At 39.4% G+C, this 20,761-nt stretch overlaps 1 protein-coding gene across 1 annotated transcript; it reads left to right on the top strand.

Moving 5' to 3' along the window:
* The first annotated feature begins 3,646 nt into the window (after positions 1-3,646).
* Positions 3,647-18,263, top strand: LOC127966774 (myosin heavy chain, fast skeletal muscle). Its single transcript, XM_052568019.1, has 40 exons — positions 3,647-3,751; positions 3,907-4,119; positions 4,245-4,388; positions 4,458-4,614; positions 5,110-5,137; positions 5,248-5,359; positions 5,449-5,541; positions 5,628-5,691; positions 5,792-5,890; positions 5,974-6,077; positions 6,245-6,383; positions 6,468-6,586; positions 6,695-6,844; positions 6,933-7,103; positions 7,178-7,478; positions 7,725-7,795; positions 7,874-7,961; positions 8,045-8,162; positions 8,269-8,392; positions 8,870-9,006; positions 9,088-9,343; positions 11,420-11,662; positions 12,870-13,046; positions 13,144-13,289; positions 13,375-13,465; positions 13,570-13,959; positions 14,238-14,364; positions 14,462-14,580; positions 14,686-14,882; positions 14,963-15,146; positions 15,229-15,394; positions 15,496-15,620; positions 15,823-16,131; positions 16,238-16,441; positions 16,532-16,657; positions 16,802-16,972; positions 17,507-17,611; positions 17,702-17,797; positions 17,914-18,045; positions 18,165-18,263. The coding sequence occupies exons 2-40, from the start codon at positions 3,919-3,921 to the stop codon at positions 18,180-18,182; spliced, it is 5,802 nt and encodes a 1,933-aa protein (XP_052423979.1). The 5' UTR covers positions 3,647-3,751; positions 3,907-3,918; the 3' UTR covers positions 18,183-18,263.
* Positions 18,264-20,761: the final 2,498 nt, after the last annotated feature.

The following is a 20,761-nucleotide window of genomic DNA, read 5'->3' as shown; positions in this document are numbered from 1 at the left end:
AGAGGTGAAGAAGCAGTCAGCTGTCACTACTATTTAATTTTAGAGGTGAAAGCAAGACTACCACCATATGATGACTAAGAGTTTTTACTTTTTATAAAAGGTAATATACAACTTATGTTTGGGGCAACCATCATATTAATAACTATTTGTTTTTGAACATTTAGAATTCATATTATTTCCTCTTTAAAAACCAAAGATGGACTGTGACAGTCCCTCCAAATTAATAAATAAATAAATATATACATATATCTGGCAGACTTTTGGGGGGGAATTAAACCTCAGTAATCACTGCACATACGAATCTTATTTCATGGTCATATAACAACTCTCAAAGTTATAAACAGCATGTTCATATATGGACAAATTATAAATATAGCACAGTCAGAGCTCATGTTTGTATTAAGTTTAGCTTACACATCCAGGCCACGGTGAAGACTTATTTGACCTATCATGACATTACTGTAAGATTTCTCAGTACGTGCATTGCTTTTTCAATTGACTGTACTTTTGAAATAAATAAACAAATAATTCAAAGCAATAAAGTTTATGACTTGCTCTAAACTCTATATGTTAACATTCATTAGCTGCTGCAGTATACTATTGTAATATATTGTTCTTAACTGACTTTGTGTTAGAGTCACAAGCCTAAGAATTTTGCTTGATTTTAATATACATTTACAGACAACAGACACCATACTCAGAAGCCTTTGGCCCAAAGATGAATAAGTACTACACACTTATTCATCTTTGGGACAATTGCTTCTGAGTATGGTGAGTTGCATTTCCAGATGCATTTTTCTATGAATATGGTACTGTTTGTTATCACACCACATCAAGTCACATCAAATATCAGTTATTTGAGAATTGGCTGACTAGTCATATTGAGGGTAGCATCCTGGAGATGTTGTCCGACAGGAGTTCTACTTCGACTCTGCTGGGGTGCAGACCATCAGCGCGAAAAAACCTAGGATGGTCCCAGAAATTATTCCAATTATTAACAGAGCAGTTTCTGTTATTTACAACATGACAATAACCATTCATTGTGAAGCTAAAAAGCAGATATGTGTGTGTGATCGCTGCACTGTCAATGAAAATAAGCTAAACAAATGAGCTGAGTTCAAACCAACCGCTGCAATGCCGAACAGCAGAGAATGACGGGGAATGGCGGAGCTGGAAAAAGCGTCAGAAAGTAACGAGCAAACACAGAAGAGAGTAAAACTCGCATGGCAGATAAATGCATGCAGAACAAGAGTGCAGAATAACAACAGTGAGATAACAATGCGGATTAGACACACGATCACTTTCTGTATCAGCATGAAGATGATGCGTGCTGGAGGGTTAAAAGATTGTGAGTGATGCACAAAACGGGAAACGCATCAGCTGTCGGTCATCTCAGGGACACTGATGATATGGAAATATCTCTTTAATTATAAAAAGGACTGATTGTCACTTGAATCCATGTTGTTTGATTATTATAATATACAGTATAATATGAAGGAAAACAGTCATTTGTATTATACTTTAATTATTATTATTAGGTCTATGACGCACAACTTTCGTGTATTCATAAATGCAGTAAAATGCCATAGATCTCATATAATTGCTTAAACCTTTCACGTAAAATGGTATAAATGTTATGCTTGATTTTGGTCAAAATGAACACTGTTACAGACTATTGTTTGCTCTGCAACTTTTATAGCCTGCTTGTATTCTGATGTGATTTTACTTGTATGAAGATTGTCTTTTATAATTGTACTCTAAAAAACTTCCCTACATCCTGGATCAACAATGCAAAAACTACATTCAAGTAAATAAATGATTTTGTGATTCGACGTTCCGTATTTGACTTGATGAATTTAGGACAGATGTGGTGTGATAACCAACAGTACCATATTCATAGAGAAATGCATCTGGAAATGCAACTCACCATACTCAGAAGCAATTGTCCCAAAGATGAATAAGTGTGTAGTACTTATTCATCTTTGGGCCAAAGGCTTCTGAGTATGGTGTCTGTTGTCTGTAAATGTATATTAAAATCAAGCAAAATTCTTAGGCTTGTGACTCTAACACAAAGTCAGTTAAGAACAATATATTACAATAGTATACTGCAGCAGCTAATGAATGTTAACATATAAAGTTTAGAGCAAGTCATAAACGTTATTACTTTGAATTATTTGTTTTTTTATTTCAAAAGTACAGTCAATAGAAAAAGCAATGCACGTACTGAGAAATCTTACAGTAATGTCATGATAGGTCAAATAAGTCTTCACCGTGGCCTGGATGTGTAAGCTAAACTTAATACAAACATGAGCTCTCACTGTGCTATATTTATAATTTGTCCATATATGAACATGCTGTTTATAACTTTGAGAGTTGTTATATGACCATGAAATAAGATTCGTATGTGCAGTGATTACTGAGGTTTAATTCCCCCCCAAAAAAGTCTGCCAGATATATGTATATATTTATTTATTCATTTGGAGGGACTGTCACAGTCCAACTTTGGTTTTTAAAGAGGAAATAATATGAATGCTAAATGTTCAAAAACAAATAGTTATTAATATGATGGTTGCCCAAAACATGAGTTGTATATTACCTTTTATAAAAAGTAAAAACTTTTAGTCATCATATGGTGGTAGTCTTGCTTTCACCTCTAAAATTAAATAGTAGTGACAGCTGACTGCTTCTTCACCTCTGAACCAAGTTCCTCCTCTTTGCCAAGATTGAAATAAGATGCAACATTGAAATAAGAGCTCAGTGACATCAAATTAAACATTGTAAACAAACATACACTTAACAAGAAGGCCTACATTAAAAAGAAGAGACACAACATAAGAAAAACATGGACTGTTAAACTTTTATGTCATATAAGTATATTATCCAAATGTCTATGAAATGATATCTATGATGTTATTGCTTTAAAATTAAAACATATCAACATCATGAATTTAAGTTTAGAAAGACTGTTCAGTTGATCTAAACCATGAAAATAATTGAAATATTGCATGCTCCAGCAAACCAACAAAACAAATGAACAACAGCCTGCTGCTATTTTCCACTAGGACTGAGATGCATCATCATAAACCATGTAGAATAACATTACCAAATCCAGCTGAACAGTTCAGCTGAGTCTTCAGTAAAGATACTATATAAATGACAACCTCTGATTGCAGCACAGTTGCCCATCAAAACTGGTGAGTCACTATCTATCTATCTATCTATCTATCTATCTATCTATCTATCTATATGTCTGTCTGTCTATCAGTCTATCAGTCTATCTATCTATCTATCTATCAGTCTATCAGTCTATCTATCTATCTATCTATCTATCTATCTATATGTATGTCTATCAGTCTGTCTATCTATCTATCAATCAATCAATCAATCACCTTTATTTATATAGTGCTTTAAAGAAAAATACATTGCGTCAAAGCACTGAACAACATTCATTTGGAAAACAGTGTCTTTATCTATCTATCTATCTATCTATCTATCTATCTATATATCTATCTATCTATCTATATGTATGTCTATCAGTCTATCTATCTATCTATCTATCTATCTATCTATCTATGTCTATCTATATGTCTGTCTATCTATCTAGAATTATATATATATATATATATATATATATATATATATATATATATATATATATATTAAAAATTAGTATATAGTCTATAGTATATAATTTTAATTTTTCAGAATCCTGGACTTGACAGCTGCAATTTCCATCTGAGATTAATACAAGGTAAAGAACTTCCCAACTGATGGTGACAATATGATCTGTTTGGTTTAACTGATTGGAATGTATTAGGAGAGTTAGAGTTGAAAGTTAGACAATGACAATCAAAAAGTGAATCTAATGAAGTATATCAGCATGGTGATGTCAGTTGTGCTCCACAGTGAAGTACAATCATGGGAGATGGTGAAATGGAGTGTTTCGGCCCGGCGGCCATTTACCTCCGGAAGCCAGAAAGAGAGAGACTCGAGGCTCAGACTGCTCAATTCGATGCCAAAACAGCATTCTTTGTGACAGATCCAGCTGAGATGTACTTGAAAGGTACTCTTGTTAGTATAGAGGCTGGCAAAGCTACTGTCAAAACTGACTGTGGGAAAGTAAGTATCAAAAAAATTATATTTCATATGTGACTGTGCTTGAGTCTTCAAAGCTCAAAGTCTTAATAGTGTAGAAATAATGTAGAAATATGTGTACAAAATGTCTAAAAAAAAGTACATTACAGACTGTCACCGTAAAAGAAGATCAAATCTTCCCAAGGAATCCTCCCAAATTTGACAAAATGGAGGACATGGCCATGATGACCCACCTCAATGAGCCTTCTGTGCTGTTTAACCTCAAAGAGCGTTATGCAGCATGGATGATCTATGTAAGTAAATCATAATTTATTCCTGGAATAGGGCAGCAACATTGTAAAACTGGACGATCTCCATTTCAGACCTACTCTGGTTTGTTCTGTGCCACTGTCAATCCATACAAATGGCTCCCAGTGTACGACGCAGTTGTTGTGGCTGGATACAGAGGCAAAAAGAGGATTGAAGCCCCACCTCACATCTTCTCCATCTCTGACAACGCCTACCAGTTCATGCTCACTGGTGAGTGGATTCCAGCAGTGTCAACATATAACAGTTAAAGAGACAATGAAAAATACACTTTATAATAACTAGCATGAAGTGTTAGCCTATAATACATTGTATATAAATTGCTGTTGATCTATGAAAGGAGTTCATCGAAAAGCTGAATTAACTCCAAATAGTATCTTTACATCAAAGGTGACTGATGTTTTTTTATCCTTAGTTAGCAACTTCTTAATAAACGGTACCTAAATGAGGTTTTTAAGCTGAGGAAACTGAGTAGTACATTTCAAATGAATGTTCAGTTAGTAAGTGTTTCATAAAAACCATTATTTTGCATTATTTTATCTTCTATTTGTACTTACATGAATAAATAACGGAAATGTTAACTTTAGGATATAGCGTTTTGATCTAATAATAATGGCAAAAAAACAAACAAACACTTAATAGCTTCAAGTTAATTTAGAGTGCTACCTATTTTATATATCCTGTTAATATTTCACGGTTTAATTTCAGATCGTGAGAACCAGTCTGTCCTGATTACGTGAGTAAATATTCTTCTGCTGAATCGAATTAAACCTGAAGCTTTTTTTGTTATAATTGTAAATCAGTAAAAGATTTATGACTAAATGATGCTCTCATATAAATCTCCAGTGGAGAATCTGGAGCAGGAAAGACTGTGAACACAAAACGTGTCATTCAGTACTTTGCAACTGTTGCGATGGCTGGTCCAAAGAAGACAGACTCTGGCCCTGGAAAAATGCAGGTTAGTGAGTATCTATTCTAGACAACGTTATTGAGGACAGTGTTTGTGATTCACCTCATGACTGCCCACTGTGCTACAATTACATCTAGGGATCACTAGAGGACCAGATCATTGCAGCCAACCCTCTGCTGGAGGCTTATGGTAACGCCAAGACTATAAGGAACGACAACTCCTCTCGTTTTGTAGGTTGCACCTATGAATCATCATTAATAACATCATAAATTGTCAATCACAAACAGTTGACCTTTTATCAATGATTTCAATCTAGGGTAAATTCATCAGGATTCACTTTTCGGGCACTGGTAAACTGGCCAAAGCAGATATTGAAACTTGTGAGTCAACACTGTTTTAAGACAAACATTTTATTTGGAGTCTAAGATGTGGGTTGCTCAATTGAAAACAATGTCCTTTTACCACACTCTTCTTGTAAAGATCTGCTAGAAAAGTCAAGGGTAACATTCCAGCTGTCTGCTGAGAGGAGTTACCACATCTTCTACCAGCTCATGACTGGACACAAGCCAGAGCTGCTCGGTGAGAAATCTACAGGATTGTGTGTTTCAGTTATTTCTATGTTTGAGAGCACTGGAAACATTCTGCACATCAATTCTTTACAGAGGCCCTGCTCATCACCACCAACCCTTACGACTATCCGATGATCAGCCAGGGTGAAATCACTGTCAAGAGCATCGATGATGTGGAGGAGTTCATTGCCACAGATGTATGTGGACAGCTGCAATATTATAAGTAGTAGTAGTATTTTAGATTTTTTGCAAGATTTCTGAGCAAGTAAACATCAGAAAAACACAAGCTTTAACTGAATACTGCATGACACAGTATAAAGTACTCCGATAAACATTATGATTTATTTGGTCTGTGTAAAAACAGAGTGCCATTGACATTCTGGGCTTCAATGCTGATGAGAAGATCAGTATCTACAAGCTGACAGGTGCAGTGATGCATCATGGGGCCATGAAGTTCAAACAGAAGCAGAGAGAGGAGCAGGCCGAACCTGACGGCAATGAGGGTGAGATCAAATTCTAGAACAAATGAACATATATAAACGGTCACTTAATTAGCAACAATAATGCATAAAACTCTGCTTCCTTAGCGGCTGATAAAATCGCCTACCTCATGGGCATCAACTCCTCTGACATGCTGAAAGCTCTGTGTTACCCCAGAGTGAAGGTCGGGAATGAGATGGTGACCAAAGGCCAGACAGTACCACAGGTGAAGACTTCATCGACACATTTCACTTGTGGATACAGTGAGAAATATCTCAGACATAGTCATCGTGAGAAGTAAGGATAATAATGCATTGACCTTTGAATCTGTCAGGTGAACAATGCAGTCTCTGCACTCTGCAAGTCTGTCTATGAGAAAATGTTCTTGTGGATGGTCGTCCGTATCAATGAGATGTTGAACACGACGAATCCTAGAGAGTACTACATCGGTGTGCTGGACATCGCTGGATTTGAGATCTTTGATGTGAGTATCAGTCATTAATGTCTCTGAAAGGATCAAGACATACAAGATAACCCGTCAGTTGCAATAATTGCTTCTGTTGAATTATCAGTATAACAGCTTGGAGCAGCTTTGCATTAACTTCACAAATGAGAAACTGCAACAGTTCTTCAACCACACCATGTTTGTTCTGGAGCAAGAGGAGTACAAGAAAGAAGGCATTGAATGGGCGTTCATTGACTTTGGTATGGACTTGGCTACCTGCATTGAGCTCATTGAGAAGGTAAGAGGATATTCAGTAAATTAAAATAACAATCTCACGGTGCCTGTACTTGAGTGGGAATATTTCTTCAACAGCCAATGGGCATCTTCTCCATTCTTGAAGAGGAGTGCATGTTCCCAAAGGCTACAGACTCAAGCTTCAAAAACAAGCTGCATGACCAGCATCTGGGAAAATGTTCAGCTTTCGAGAAGCCCAAGCCTGGGAAAGGGAAGGCAGAGGCCCACTTCTCTCTGGTGCACTACGCCGGCACTGTGGACTACAACATTACTGGCTGGTTGGAGAAGAACAAGGATCCACTGAACGACTCTGTCGTCCAACTTTACCAAAAGTCAGCACTCAAAGTGCTGGCCTTGCTGTATCTCGCTGTGCCAGAAGGTACAAACATTTGCATTTCCTCAATTCCTTTGTGTTTGAATTATGTCCAAGACAAAACTAAGAATAAAGAATGAGGTCATCAGAGCGCAACAAACTATGTGATCACAGACTTTGGCGTTTTAAAATATGAAGTATGTCTATGCAAGAGAATAGTTAGAATCAACAAGACGCAAATAGAGATTATTGAAGGGCTTAATGGACAGCAACACAAGATTAACAAAAAAAACCTCTGTCACTGATATAAAGCAGAGGGAGGTGCAAAGAAAGGAGGCAAGAAGAAGGGTGGTTCCTTCCAGACGGTGTCTGCAGTTTTTAGGGTAAACAGATTCTCTCTCTAATTGAAGTTTGTGAATTTTTCACCATTACAGATTATATTAATCACAAACTTTCCACAGGAGAACTTGGGTAAACTGATGTCTAACCTAAGGAGCACTCACCCTCACTTTGTGCGCTGCTTGATTCCTAATGAAACCAAGACTCCAGGTAACCTTGATCCTTGAAGACTCAAGTAGATCACGGTTAAAAAAAAACAAAAAAACTGAACCTTAAGAACATTTGCTTTTCAGGTCTGATGGAGAACTTCCTGGTTATCCACCAGCTCAGGTGTAATGGTGTGCTGGAGGGCATCAGAATCTGCACGAAGGGTTTCCCCAGCAGAATCCACTACGGTGACTTCAAGCAGAGGTAATGACATCTTTTTGCAACTTCTTACTTAGAGATGATGTATTACCTAATCTTCACCTCCTAACATATTACACAAGAATACTACTTTCCCGTAAATGTCCTCTAGATACAAAGTATTAAATGCTGCTGTCATCCCTGAGGGACAGTTCATTGACAACAAAAAGGCTACAGAGAAACTCTTGGGCTCTATTGATATTGACCACAACCAATACAAATTTGGACACACCAAGGTGAGCTTTTCAGCAAGAACACCATGTGGACAAAACTATTTCAACTCTTTCCTTCTCATTTTTTACTCTGCTACAACACAATGACATTGTAGAGAATTCTTCCTTCCAATTGCCCTGCATCAGTATGAAGAAGGAAGGCCTGAAGCTTTTGAATAGGTGTTCAAGTCTAGGCTTTGTGTCAGTCAAGACTTATTCCACACCAGATTACACAAAACATTTTTATATGTACTCCACTTTGTGTACCGGACACTGTCATGCCACCTCAAACTGTTACATCAAATGAGAAAGGACAGAATTCTCCCAAATGTCATTCTATACTATAGTATAGGTCATAATATATGTTTTTCTCCACTGGAATTACTGGAACAGCCAATCTCAGTTATTATTAGGGCCATATCCAAGGTCACATCTACTCTGAAAAGCACTTATTGGCTTCTTCAACCCTACACCACTAATATATTACAAATGTTCTTGTAGGTGTTCTTTAAAGCTGGTCTGTTGGGTACTCTTGAGGAGATGAGAGATGAAAAACTATCAAGTCTGGTTACCATGACTCAGGCTTTGGCCCGAGGATATGTCATGAGGAAGGAGTATGTCAAAATGACAGAGAGGAGGTACTTACAATAATGTCTGAAACACAACTGTTTAGTTGCACAGTGTGATAAAGGCTGGTTTACTGATTACAATTTTCACAGGGAGGCAATTTATTCCATCCAATACAACATCCGCTCATTCATGAATGTCAAACATTGGCCATGGATGAAGGTGTACTTCAAGATCAAGCCTCTTCTGAAGAGTGCAGAGAGTGAAAAAGAAATGGCATCAATGAAGGAGAACTTTGAGAAAATGAAAGAAGATTTAACAAAGGCATTAGCTAAAAAGAAGGAGCTTGAGGAGAAAATGGTGTCACTTGTTCAGGAGAAACACGATCTTCTACAGCAAGTAACTTCTGTGAGTATTTCAGCTCTTATTTATCTCAATATGGATCCTGCAGCTATGAACATAAGAAGGGATGCACTGATATGAAAATTTTGGCCGATACGAAAATCGATATGTTGGCCGATAAGTCTAAATCCACATTTTACATAATTTTTTAAAGCCTCTTACCAATAAAGATTTACCATTAAAAGGCATTAAAGAATTCAAAATAAATCAAACCAGCCTTAAAAGTAAAAATTATGCTTCAATAATGGAAACAAGTTAACGGACAACAGTACTTATGTGTAAAAAAAAAAAACAATCGTGTCATGGACAGTGGTGTAATGGACAGGGTGGTGGGGGGGACATTAAGACGATGGAGTGTGTTGAAAGACGATAATCGTGTGAGGACTACAGCCAGAGATATTGTCAAAATCATTAAATATTGTCATTATTGAGAGTATTTGTCATTTACAATTAATGTAAGCCTGCTATTTTCTGTCTAGCATTATTAGGTTACTTTTATTATTAAATGAATATAATAATTAATTTGCTTGGCAACAATTTCATAGCACATAAATGCATAACTGACACGCTGTGACCTGTGATGAAAACAAAAAAATAGACTTAAAACAGGTCTGTTATAGCCTACAATTAGTTATAGGCCTATAGCCTAAATAAAATGTTTACATTTCAGTAAAACTTTATCAATGAAGCAAAAGAGCAGCTTTATTTTATGCACAGACAAGAGAAACATTGAAGAAATAAATTATATATACAACATATAATGAGATTCATCTCTCGTCGTGTCTGAGAGAATACGCTCTGTTAATGTGTGCGCAAATACACAATATAAAAAAAGTCAAATACACCTTAACCGTAATAAACAAATCGCTAACACTTTAAAATAAAGTTCATTAGTTAACTACATTAAATAATATTAACTAATAATGAACTTCACTTATATGGCAATTGTTCACCTTTGTTCATGTTCATTTCCACATTTAATAATTCTTTATTAAAATCTTGTTAATATTAGTTAATGCACTTAACTAACATGAACAAACAATGAAGAGGTACTTTTGCATCCGCTTTCGTTTCAGCGCTGTAGGCGGAGGGGTATCCGGAGCAGCCTCTGCCATTCTAACAAATCGACACTCTGCCAAGAGACCCCGCCCTCCTCTGTCTCTGATTGGCCATGAACCTGAAACAAACCAATCAATCCAACGATGGCAGCGAGTATTACCCAATCAGGGACAGAATAGGACGAGTCAAATACGGGACGATTCCGTATTTTAAGGGACGGGTGGCAACCCTAGTTGCTGTGGAGGGAGGAAGTTCAGTGAACGAGATATATGAGTCAATGGATTCGGTGAACGAGAACGATTCGTTCACCTAAAATATTCGTTCACGTACGAACCATCACTAGTGTAATTCCCTATAGCCTATATTGAATATATTTGATTAGGTTCTTTGATGAGGTTACAATACAAAGGTCTAAGCAGCAACGTAACTTCCGTGATGTCCCCGATGCGCGGGGCAGGCCAGATAATTTCAGAAAAGCGGGACCCGTGGGTTGGATAAAAAGCTGACCCGCGCATCACTACCGTCTATATAGCTTAATCAAATGCATTCTATATGAGAAAAATTTGACTTTTATGTATAAAAAAAACCACAATATTACAACGTACATTTGTACAAAAGACTGTAAATGCACAAGCGAACTTAACTCTGCTAATTATGTGTGGATCCATTGTGAATGCGCTCTTTCCTTAACAACGCGCTAAAATGCGGGCAAACAAAGATTCCAATATTTTAAAATAGCTAATGATCCCATTATAATATGACAGACTTGCCCTACACATTTTGCTTTTCAAAGGGATTTGAATAATATTTCAAGCAATTAAAAACCATTATGGTGAACAGTGCACATCTGAAGTGTCTGCAGAAAATATTGCTTTATCGGCACTAAGATATCGGCCATATTCTAATATAAGTTTAATAACGATAACAGAAAAATTCAAGTTTATCAGCTGATACCGATATGGTGGCCAATATTTCATGCATCCCTAAACATAAGTGATTAACTATATCCATGTCAATGAACAGGAATCTGAAAGCCTCTCTGATGCTGAGGAGAGATGCGAAGGGCTCATCAAAAGCAAGATCCAGCTCGAGGGCAAACTCAAAGAGACAAACGAGAGACTGGAGGATGAGGAGGAAATCAATGCTGAACTGACTGCCAAGAAGAGGAAACTGGAGGACGAATGCTCTGAGCTGAAAAAAGACATTGATGACCTGGAGCTCACCTTGGCAAAAGTGGAGAAGGAAAAACATGCAACAGAGAATAAAGTCAGTATTTATAAGTGTGTGTGTGTGTGTGTGTGTGTGTGCATATTATATTTATACTTATATGTATATGAAGAGATTTTTTCCAAAACCCGATAAACATCTTTTTTTTTTTTTTTTTTTTTGTTTCTTACAAAATCAGTATTTAATTGGTCGGTATTGATAAGGCAATTTTTAATTTGATGGAAAATGCAATATCGATGTTATGTTTTTTCCCCTTTTTTCCAAACCACGACAAACAGCGGTCTCCCTTTTCTGCAGAATGCGATGAATCCACTCCACCAACCACAGCACACCATTCCACACACTCTAGACAGTAATGTCGGCGCTTTGAATACACCCAGCATCCTAGTTTTCCTCATCTACTTTGTACTTTGTGATCAACAATCAAGGGCTGCATGATTGCCATCAGTAAAGTCGATTCTGTGATTAATAGTACGGGTAAATCTCCATCACGTGCTTCTGCTTTAAGACGGAGCGGCATTTAATAGACAGAGCCGTAGATCACTGACAAGCTACACAATATCGAGTTCATTAGATGAATCGCATTAGATTATCAGTCGGTGTAAGTGTTTTTATAAATGGCATTTATGATTTTGTCAATACAGCGTATAGCACTAGTCAGCTAAATTAATGTAACATGACAAAGATGAATGCACTTTTGGAAGCTGAATGTAAGGGAAATTTTATCTTGCAATGTCTGTGGTCTATTGTGATATTGCTGTTCGTGAAGAAATGTTCTAGTTTATTGTCGTAATTAATTTATAGCAAACAAGATGACCCGTTGAATTCATTTTGGGAGCGATGACTGATGAATGTATTTTTGAATGTATCCTATATATAGGATTAGTATTGACAAAATTCAGAGGCTGTCATATGTGGATCAAATTGTTTTGTTGTGTAAATAACTTTCATATTGTTTCAATGCATTCATTTTGAAAATCAAAAACAAAAAAAAGATAATATATTTATTAATTTTATAAATCTGGATAAAATTTTGTAAAGTTATTATAAACTAAAGATGCTTTGTGAAAGTTTGAAACAGAAAATAGTGGTTTTCAGCTTGCCACTTTCTTGGTAAAGAAAACACATTTGTACTCAAATTAATCAAAATGGATTTATAGCGTTTTGGAACCAAACTCTTCATATACACTGCAGATTGGGATTCAGGCTCTTGATAATGAAACCTATTATCAATGTTTCCATTTAGGTCAAAAACCTGACAGAGGAGATGGCCTCTCAAGACGAGAGCATTGCCAAGCTGACAAAAGAGAAGAAAGCCCTCCAAGAGGCACACCAGCAGACTCTTGATGACCTTCAGGCAGAGGAAGACAAAGTCAACACTCTGACTAAAGCTAAGACCAAGCTTGAGCAGCAAGTGGACGATGTAAGATGTTTGGCATAAGAATAAGACCGTGAATCAATAAGAAATCAAATGTATTACTCTATACCAGATTTTAATGTTCCAGTTTCTGTAACAATAGCTTGAGGGCTCATTGGAGCAAGAGAAGAAGCTTCGTATGGACCTTGAGAGAGTCAAAAGGAAGCTTGAGGGTGATCTGAAACTGGCCCAGGAGTCCATCATGGACCTCGAGAATGAAAAACAGCAATCAGATGAGAAGATCAAAAAGTGAGCGACAACCAGATTTTGAACTTTACACAATTACCCAGTATATGTATTTGACACATTTAACACAACATTACTTTGAAAACAGGAAGGATTTTGAGATAAGTCAGTTTCTCAGCAAGATTGAGGATGAACAGTCTTTGGGAGCACAGCTTCAGAAGAAGATCAAAGAACTTCAGGTAACAGTAGCTCTAATCTTTCTGATGTGAAATGGTGAAGTGGATGCATAGCTGGAAAAATCCACAATACAAATATCAGTAAAGAATCTTTTTTTTCCATTCAGGCCCGTATCGAGGAGCTGGAAGAGGAAATTGAGGCAGAGCGATCTGCTCGTGCCAAAGTGGAGAAGCAGAGAGCTGATCTTTCCAGGGAACTTGAAGAGATCAGCGAGAGGCTTGAGGAAGCTGGTGGTGCCACTGCTGCTCAGATTGAGATGAACAAGAAGCGTGAAGCCGAATTCCAGAAGATGCGTCGTGATCTGGAGGAGTCCACCTTGCAACATGAAGCTACAGCTGCAGCTCTCCGAAAGAAGCAGGCAGACAGTGTTGCTGAACTCGGAGAACAGATCGACAACCTCCAGCGGGTCAAGCAGAAGCTGGAGAAGGAGAAGAGTGAATACAAGATGGAGATCGATGATTTGTCAAGCAACATGGAGGCTGTGGCTAAAGCAAAGGTAATGTCACTAGATCAGTGCTTCCCAAATCTGTCCTGGAGGACCCCCTGCCCTGCACATTTTGTATGTCTCCCTAATCAGACACACCCGACTTAGTTCTTGCGGTCTCTACTAATGAGCTGATGAGTGGAATCAGGTGTGTAAGATAAGGGAGACATAGAAAAGGTGCAGGGCAGGGGGTCCTCCAGGACAGATTTGGGAAGCACTGCACTAGATGATCATTAAGAAGTACATAATCATCTATGCAAACATATTCATATAATCTCTAATCTGTTTAGGGTAATTTAGAGAAGATGTGCCGTACTCTTGAAGACCAGCTGAGTGAAATAAAGGCCAAAAGTGATGAAAATAGTCGCCAGTTGAATGACATGAATGCACAACGAGCAAGACTTCAGACTGAAAATGGTAAGAGAGTAAGCTACATGTAAAAAATCTTAAAACAAAACTGAGTTAAATATTCTGTTGTTATATTTCATGCTAATATCTGTAACCTGTTTCTAAGGTGAATTTAGCCGTCAGCTGGAAGAGAAAGAAGCACTTGTTTCACAGTTAACTAGAGGAAAACAGGCTTTTACTCAGCAAATTGAGGATCTCAAAAGACATGTTGAGGAAGAAGTCAAGGTAGAGTTGCAAATATTACTTTGTAATGTGTGTTTTTATTTTATTTTATCCAGGCCGTTGTGTAGATAGTAGAGTGTTTAAAATCCCATATGTGTCGCCTTACAGGCCAAGAACGCTCTGGCCCATGCAGTTCAGTCTGCCCGCCATGACTGTGATTTGCTCAGAGAGCAGTATGAGGAGGAGCAAGAGGCCAAAGCTGAACTCCAGCGTGGAATGTCTAAGGCCAACAGTGAGGTGGCCCAGTGGAGAGCCAAATATGAGACTGATGCCATCCAACGCACTGAAGAGCTTGAGGAATCCAAGTAAATCCAGCAATGAAAAGTCTTAACTACCCTACATTTAATATCAGTAAGATTTCATCATTTAATTCCACTTTCTTCAGGAAAAAGCTGGCACAGCGTCTGCAGGATGCTGAAGAATCCATTGAGGCAGTGAACTCCAAGTGTGCCTCTCTGGAAAAGACCAAACAGAGGCTGCAGAGTGAAGTGGAGGACCTCATGATTGACGGGGAGAGGGCAAATGCATTGGCTGCCAACCTTGACAAGAAGCAGAGAAACTTTGACAAGGTGAGAATGACGTGGATAATCCTCAAAAAAAAAACTTGAACCATGGACTTGGCTAATTAACAATGATTACCTTTTTCCCCAGGTCCTAGCAGAGTGGAAACAGAAGTATGAGGAAAGCCAGGCTGAACTAGAAGCTGCTCAGAAAGAAGCTCGTTCTCTCAGCACTGAGCTTTTCAAAATGAAGAACTCCTATGAGGAAGCTCTTGACCACCTCGAGACCTTGAAGAGGGAGAACAAGAATCTGCAACGTAAATGACCCTTATTTTTACAGCAAAGATTAAAAAAAAAAAAAACGTATGTCTTCAAAAACAGAAAATGATGTACAGTTGATTTTTTAAAATACTTTCAGAGGAGATTTCTGACCTCTCTGAGCAGCTTGGAGAGACTGGAAAGAGCATTCATGAGTTAGAGAAAGCCAAGAAGACTGTGGAATCTGAGAAATCAGAGATCCAGACTGCACTAGAAGAAGCCGAGGTGCCTTTACTTTGCTACAACACTAACATCACACCAGTCCTTTGAATAATATTTAAACATTGTATATGCAGTGGTTCAAAACCTTAAATGAATGTTATTTCTTCTTAAACCATCTCAAATATACTCCCATAACTCCGGACGCATATAGTACAATTTCACAAGTTTAAAACTTATGTAAATTATTTCCTTGTTCTACTTGCAGGGCACCCTGGAGCATGAAGAGTCCAAGATTCTCCGTGTGCAGCTGGAGCTGAACCAGGTGAAGAGCGAGATCGACAGGAAGCTGGCTGAGAAGGATGAGGAGATGGAACAGATCAAGAGGAACAGCCAAAGAGTGTTGGATTCCATGCAGAGCACTCTGGACTCTGAGGTCAGGAGCAGAAATGATGCCCTGAGAGTCAAAAAGAAGATGGAGGGAGATCTGAATGAGATGGAGGTCCAGTTGAGTCATGCCAACCGCCAGGCTGCTGAGGCCCAGAAACAGCTCAGGAACGTCCAAGGACAACTCAAGGTATCCCTCTGTAGAAAGAGTAGTTTAAGTGTTAGATCATATGAATATGATACATGAATTAACTGAAGCGTAACGTGCAACTAACAAAGAAAGAACATTGCCACAGGATGCCCAACTGCACCTTGATGAAGCTGTCAGAGGACAGGACGACATGAAGGAGCAGGTGGCCATGGTGGAGCGCAGGAATGGCCTAATGCAAGCAGAGATTGAGGAGCTGAGAGCTGGCCTGGAGCAAACAGAGAGAGGCCGCAAAATGGCGGAGCAGGAGCTGGTGGATGCCAGCGAGCGTGTGGGACTGCTGCACTCACAAGTACAAAAAGATTATTAAATAATAAGAGCAAATTCAGATTACATGATAAATTATTAGTTAAATATTAAACTACCTGCTTAATTCCTGCAGAATACGAGTCTTATTAACTCCAAGAAGAAGCTTGAGACTGATCTGGTCCAGGTTCAAGGTGAGGTGGACGATGCAGTCCAGGAGGCCAGAAATGCAGAGGAGAAAGCCAAGAAGGCCATCACTGATGTGGGTGTTTGCATTCTGTCACTCTTTTCTAATCTAAACCGTTATTTGACTTTGTTTAGCTGGATGTGGTAGCAAAGAGAACACACATGGAAGCTAATTCTATCTATATTGGTTAGCTTGTTTTCATCTGTCTTAATATTTAAGGCTGCCATGATGTCTGAGGAGCTGAAGAAGGAGCAGGACACCAGTGCTCACCTGGAGAGGATGAAGAAGAACATGGAGGTGACTGTCAAAGACCTGCAGCACCGTCTGGATGAGGCTGAGAATCTGGCCATGAAGGGTGGAAAGAAACAGCTCCAGAAACTGGAGTCCAGGGTAAATTACAGGCTAAACACAGTCTTAGGGTGTACTCATACTAGAATCGGTTGTCTTTTATGAGCCAGAGTGCAATTATACAATGATTGAGTCAGATGACATTGTGAGTATAGCTGCAAAGTATAAATAACGTTTATCCACAAAGTGAAGACCTGGCCTGTTACAAATCTATATTACTCAATACTCAAATTAACTAAAAACTGCTACTTTTCAAGTAGTAATATTTTTGTATAAAATATGATAGTAGTGCACATACAGTAGCTGTCCTGTGCTCCGGTGCAGTTAGCAACCACACTACGTACATGTGTATCAGACCAGAGCCCAACTGAATCGTGCTCTGGCTCACCTCTTCAAGTGGACCAGGACATGGTTCGGTGTACCATGCTCAGATAAGGTACAGAGTGATCACACTAGTCAAAATAAATTAACTTTGGGGGTGCTCGGGAATGGTTCAGATCGCCTAGTTTGAGTAACCCTTAGATGAACTGGCCATGGCAGAGATTTCACAGTTATAACAATAACTATCTACTGAAGGTGCATGAGTTGGAGGCTGAAGTTGAAGCTGAACAGAGACGTGGTGCAGACGCTGTGAAAGGAGTGCGCAAATATGAAAGGAGAGTGAAGGAGCTCACCTACCAGGTAAAACTACACACAAATTAAATATTTAACACCCTTTCATGATTATATACATAGTTTAACCAAGACCATGAACAATTATTACACCCAAAGACTGAGGAAGACAAGAAGAATGTCACTCGACTGCAGGATCTGGTAGACAAGCTGCAGCTGAAAGTGAAGGCATACAAACGCCAAGCTGAAGAAGCTGTAAGTCTAATGTAAAAGGTCTTGAGTGTGTAGCTTTGACATTTTCTATTCAATACACTCAGTGACATGAGTGCAATGCTCTGAAAGGGGTTGGATATCTTGTGTAATCCTAACAGGAGGAGCAGGCCAACACTCACCTGTCCAGGTACAGGAAGGTGCAGAATGAGCTGGAGGAGTCTCATGAGCGCGCTGACATCGCCGAGTCCCAGGTCAACAAGATGAGAACCAAGAGCCGTGAAGCAGGGAAGGTAACAACAGCTGATTATTATACAGAGAAAAGTTACTTTTTATACATTAAAATCTATGAAGCATTTTTAAACCATGTTTTCAATTAATTATTTTATTTATTCATTTTTTTGCTTTTAAGACTAAAGTTGAAGAATGAAGACGAGAGACTACACATACAAGCAAGCATATGACTGACTTGTGCTGAGTTCTTCTGTGTCCATTAAATGGCAGAGTTTGACTTTGTTCTTCATTATTTTTCCATTTTCAAACTTCATCACAGACTCAATCACTGTTTTAAAAGACAACTCATGAGACATGATATGGCAAAGAACACAAATGCAGAGTACTGAAACTGTGATTGTGACATAAAGAACCCAAAAATGAAAAGCAGGGGAAAAAAACTAAACTAAACCGGAAACAGCCTGAACTTATCCTTTAATGAGACATTGGATGAAAGTGTCTTCTAAGTGCTAAAATGTAAATGTGTGGGGATAAATCAAAAGTCACTGGCAAATAAGAACACAAAATACTCAAGGAGACCATAGAAAATGGTTCTATTAATGCACTGTAAAAAAGGTGTTACATGAAACCATGACAACAAAGGAAATACCCACTGAAGCTAAGCAAGGTTGAGCTGGTCAGTACCGGGATTGGAGACCAAAAATAGGTTGCTGCTAGAACAGGTGTTAGTGAGGCCAGCAGGGGGTGCTCACTCTGTAGGCTGTGTGCGTCCTAACACCTCAGTATAGTGACGGGGACACTATACCGTTAAAAGCACCTTTCTTTGGATGAGATGTGAAACCAAGGTCATGACTCTCTGTAGTCATTAAAAATCCCATGGCACTGTTCATAAAGAGTAGGGGTGTAACCCCAGTGTCCGGGTCAAATTTTCTCCATTGGCCCTTGTCATTCATGGTCTCCGGGCTGCTCATACAGAAACCTCCCTGTGGTGCAGCCTGGGAAACGCTGACTGGTACAATCTGATAGTTTCTATCCGATATTACTACCGCCAGTAGGCCAATATCTGTATACCAACCTGAGCAATTAAACAGATGGCGATGCAGAAGCACAACAGATACTCGCCCCCCCTCAGGCCTGCACTGTCAATCGCCTCATTTAATATTGAAGGTTTCTCCAGACGCAAGGCAGACATACTAGCAACAGCAGTCAGATGCTTCGATATAGTGTGCATGCAGGAAACCCATATCGGCCCTGAACAACACCGACCGGTCATCCTTGCAATGATGCTGGTGGCTGAGATCCGACAAAGACAGTATGGGTCAGCTGTATTCAGCAGACCAAACCTTGCGATCGAAGAGGTTTGCACCCATATCACTAAAGGGCAAATGGAAACCATCACAGTTGCCCTCCCGAATGTCTAAGTCACATCTGTGTATAAACCCCCCCCCATAGCCCGTTCCCCCCCATAGCCCCCATAGCCTGGTGTTAGCTCAGTGGATAAGACACACGTCTGTGGTGTGGGAGACCCGGGTTCGAATCCACTGTAAGACACCAATGTGTCCCTCAGCAAGACACTTAACCCCTAGTTGCTCCAGAGGCGTGCAACCTCTGATATATATAGCAATTGTAAGTCGCTTTGGATAAAAGCGTCAGCTAAAAATGAATAAATGTAAATCACATCAGCATCGGGGACTTCAATGCTCATATCACACTCTGGGGTTATGAAGCAAACAATCAAGATGGTGATGAAGTCGAAACCTGGCTTGAGTCGAAACACCTGACCCTGATCCACGACGCTAAACTGCCAAAATCTTTCCATAGTGCCAGATGGAAACGAGGATATAACCCAGATCTTGTTTGCGTGAGCAGTGAACTAACATCGAGAGCTGTGAAAGCCGTCTTGGATCCTATCCCCCACACGCAACACCGGCCAATCACTGTAACCATCCAATCTGTTCTCCAAGCAACTACCGTCCCCTTCCGCAGAAGGTTTAATCTGCGGAGGGCAGACTGGCTGTCGTTCCAACAGGATATTGAAAACTCCATCTCCAGTATTCCACCACACAACAAATACTACAACATGTTTATAGACTTGCTGAAAAGGTCAGCCAGGCGACATATACCAAGAGGATGTCAGACCGAGTATATCTCCGGGCTGTCGGGAACATCTAATGAACTATTGAAAGCTTACCACGAGGCATATCATGAGGACCCTTTCTCCCCCACCACCACAGAACTCGGAGAGACCCTGCTGAACAAAGTTGGGGAAGACCGAAGGCTAGCCTGGAAGGAGCGGTTAGAAAATACCAACATGACCAACAACAGCAGGAAGGCATGGGCCACAATCCGCCGCCTCGGCGTAGACCATACCACACCACCCACTCTCACAACAGTCACAGCAAACGCAGTTGCAGCACAGCTGGTGGCAAATGGTCGCAGCCAAAATCGGCGCAGACCCACAGGAGAATACCGCCGGACAGCGGTACCGGCCCACTCACAATCAGCTAGTGCACTTACAAAGCCTTTCGATCCACAAGAACTGGAAGCTGCAATGAATATGCTGAAACCTGGGAAAGCAGCAGGAACTGACGATGTACTGACAGAAATGATACAGCACCTGGGACCTAAAGCAAAGACCTGGCTCTTAGAAATGATGAACTCATGCATGGCAGAGAAAATAACCCCACCGGCATGGAGAAAGGCCAAGATAGTCGCAATCCTCAAACCTGGAAAGGATCCATCATCCCCAAAGAGCTACAGACCAATTTCACTCCT

Source organism: Carassius gibelio, chromosome A4, assembly GCF_023724105.1.
Source record: "Carassius gibelio isolate Cgi1373 ecotype wild population from Czech Republic chromosome A4, carGib1.2-hapl.c, whole genome shotgun sequence".
NCBI classification, from domain to species: Eukaryota; Metazoa; Chordata; class Actinopteri; order Cypriniformes; family Cyprinidae; genus Carassius; species Carassius gibelio.
The sequence above is the reverse complement of the archived record's forward strand: the minus strand, read 5'-3'. Positions and strand labels throughout refer to the sequence as shown.

Coding starts and splice junctions, on each gene's coding strand:
- LOC127966774 (XM_052568019.1), top strand. CDS start 3,919: ATGGGAGATGGTGAAATGGAGTGTTTCGGCCCGGCGGCCATTTACCTC. Junction 7,796..7,873: donor CGGTGTCTGCAGTTTTTAGG/GTAAACAGATTC, acceptor AACTTTCCACAG/GAGAACTTGGGTAAACTGAT. Junction 13,047..13,143: donor TTGAGCAGCAAGTGGACGAT/GTAAGATGTTTG, acceptor CTGTAACAATAG/CTTGAGGGCTCATTGGAGCA.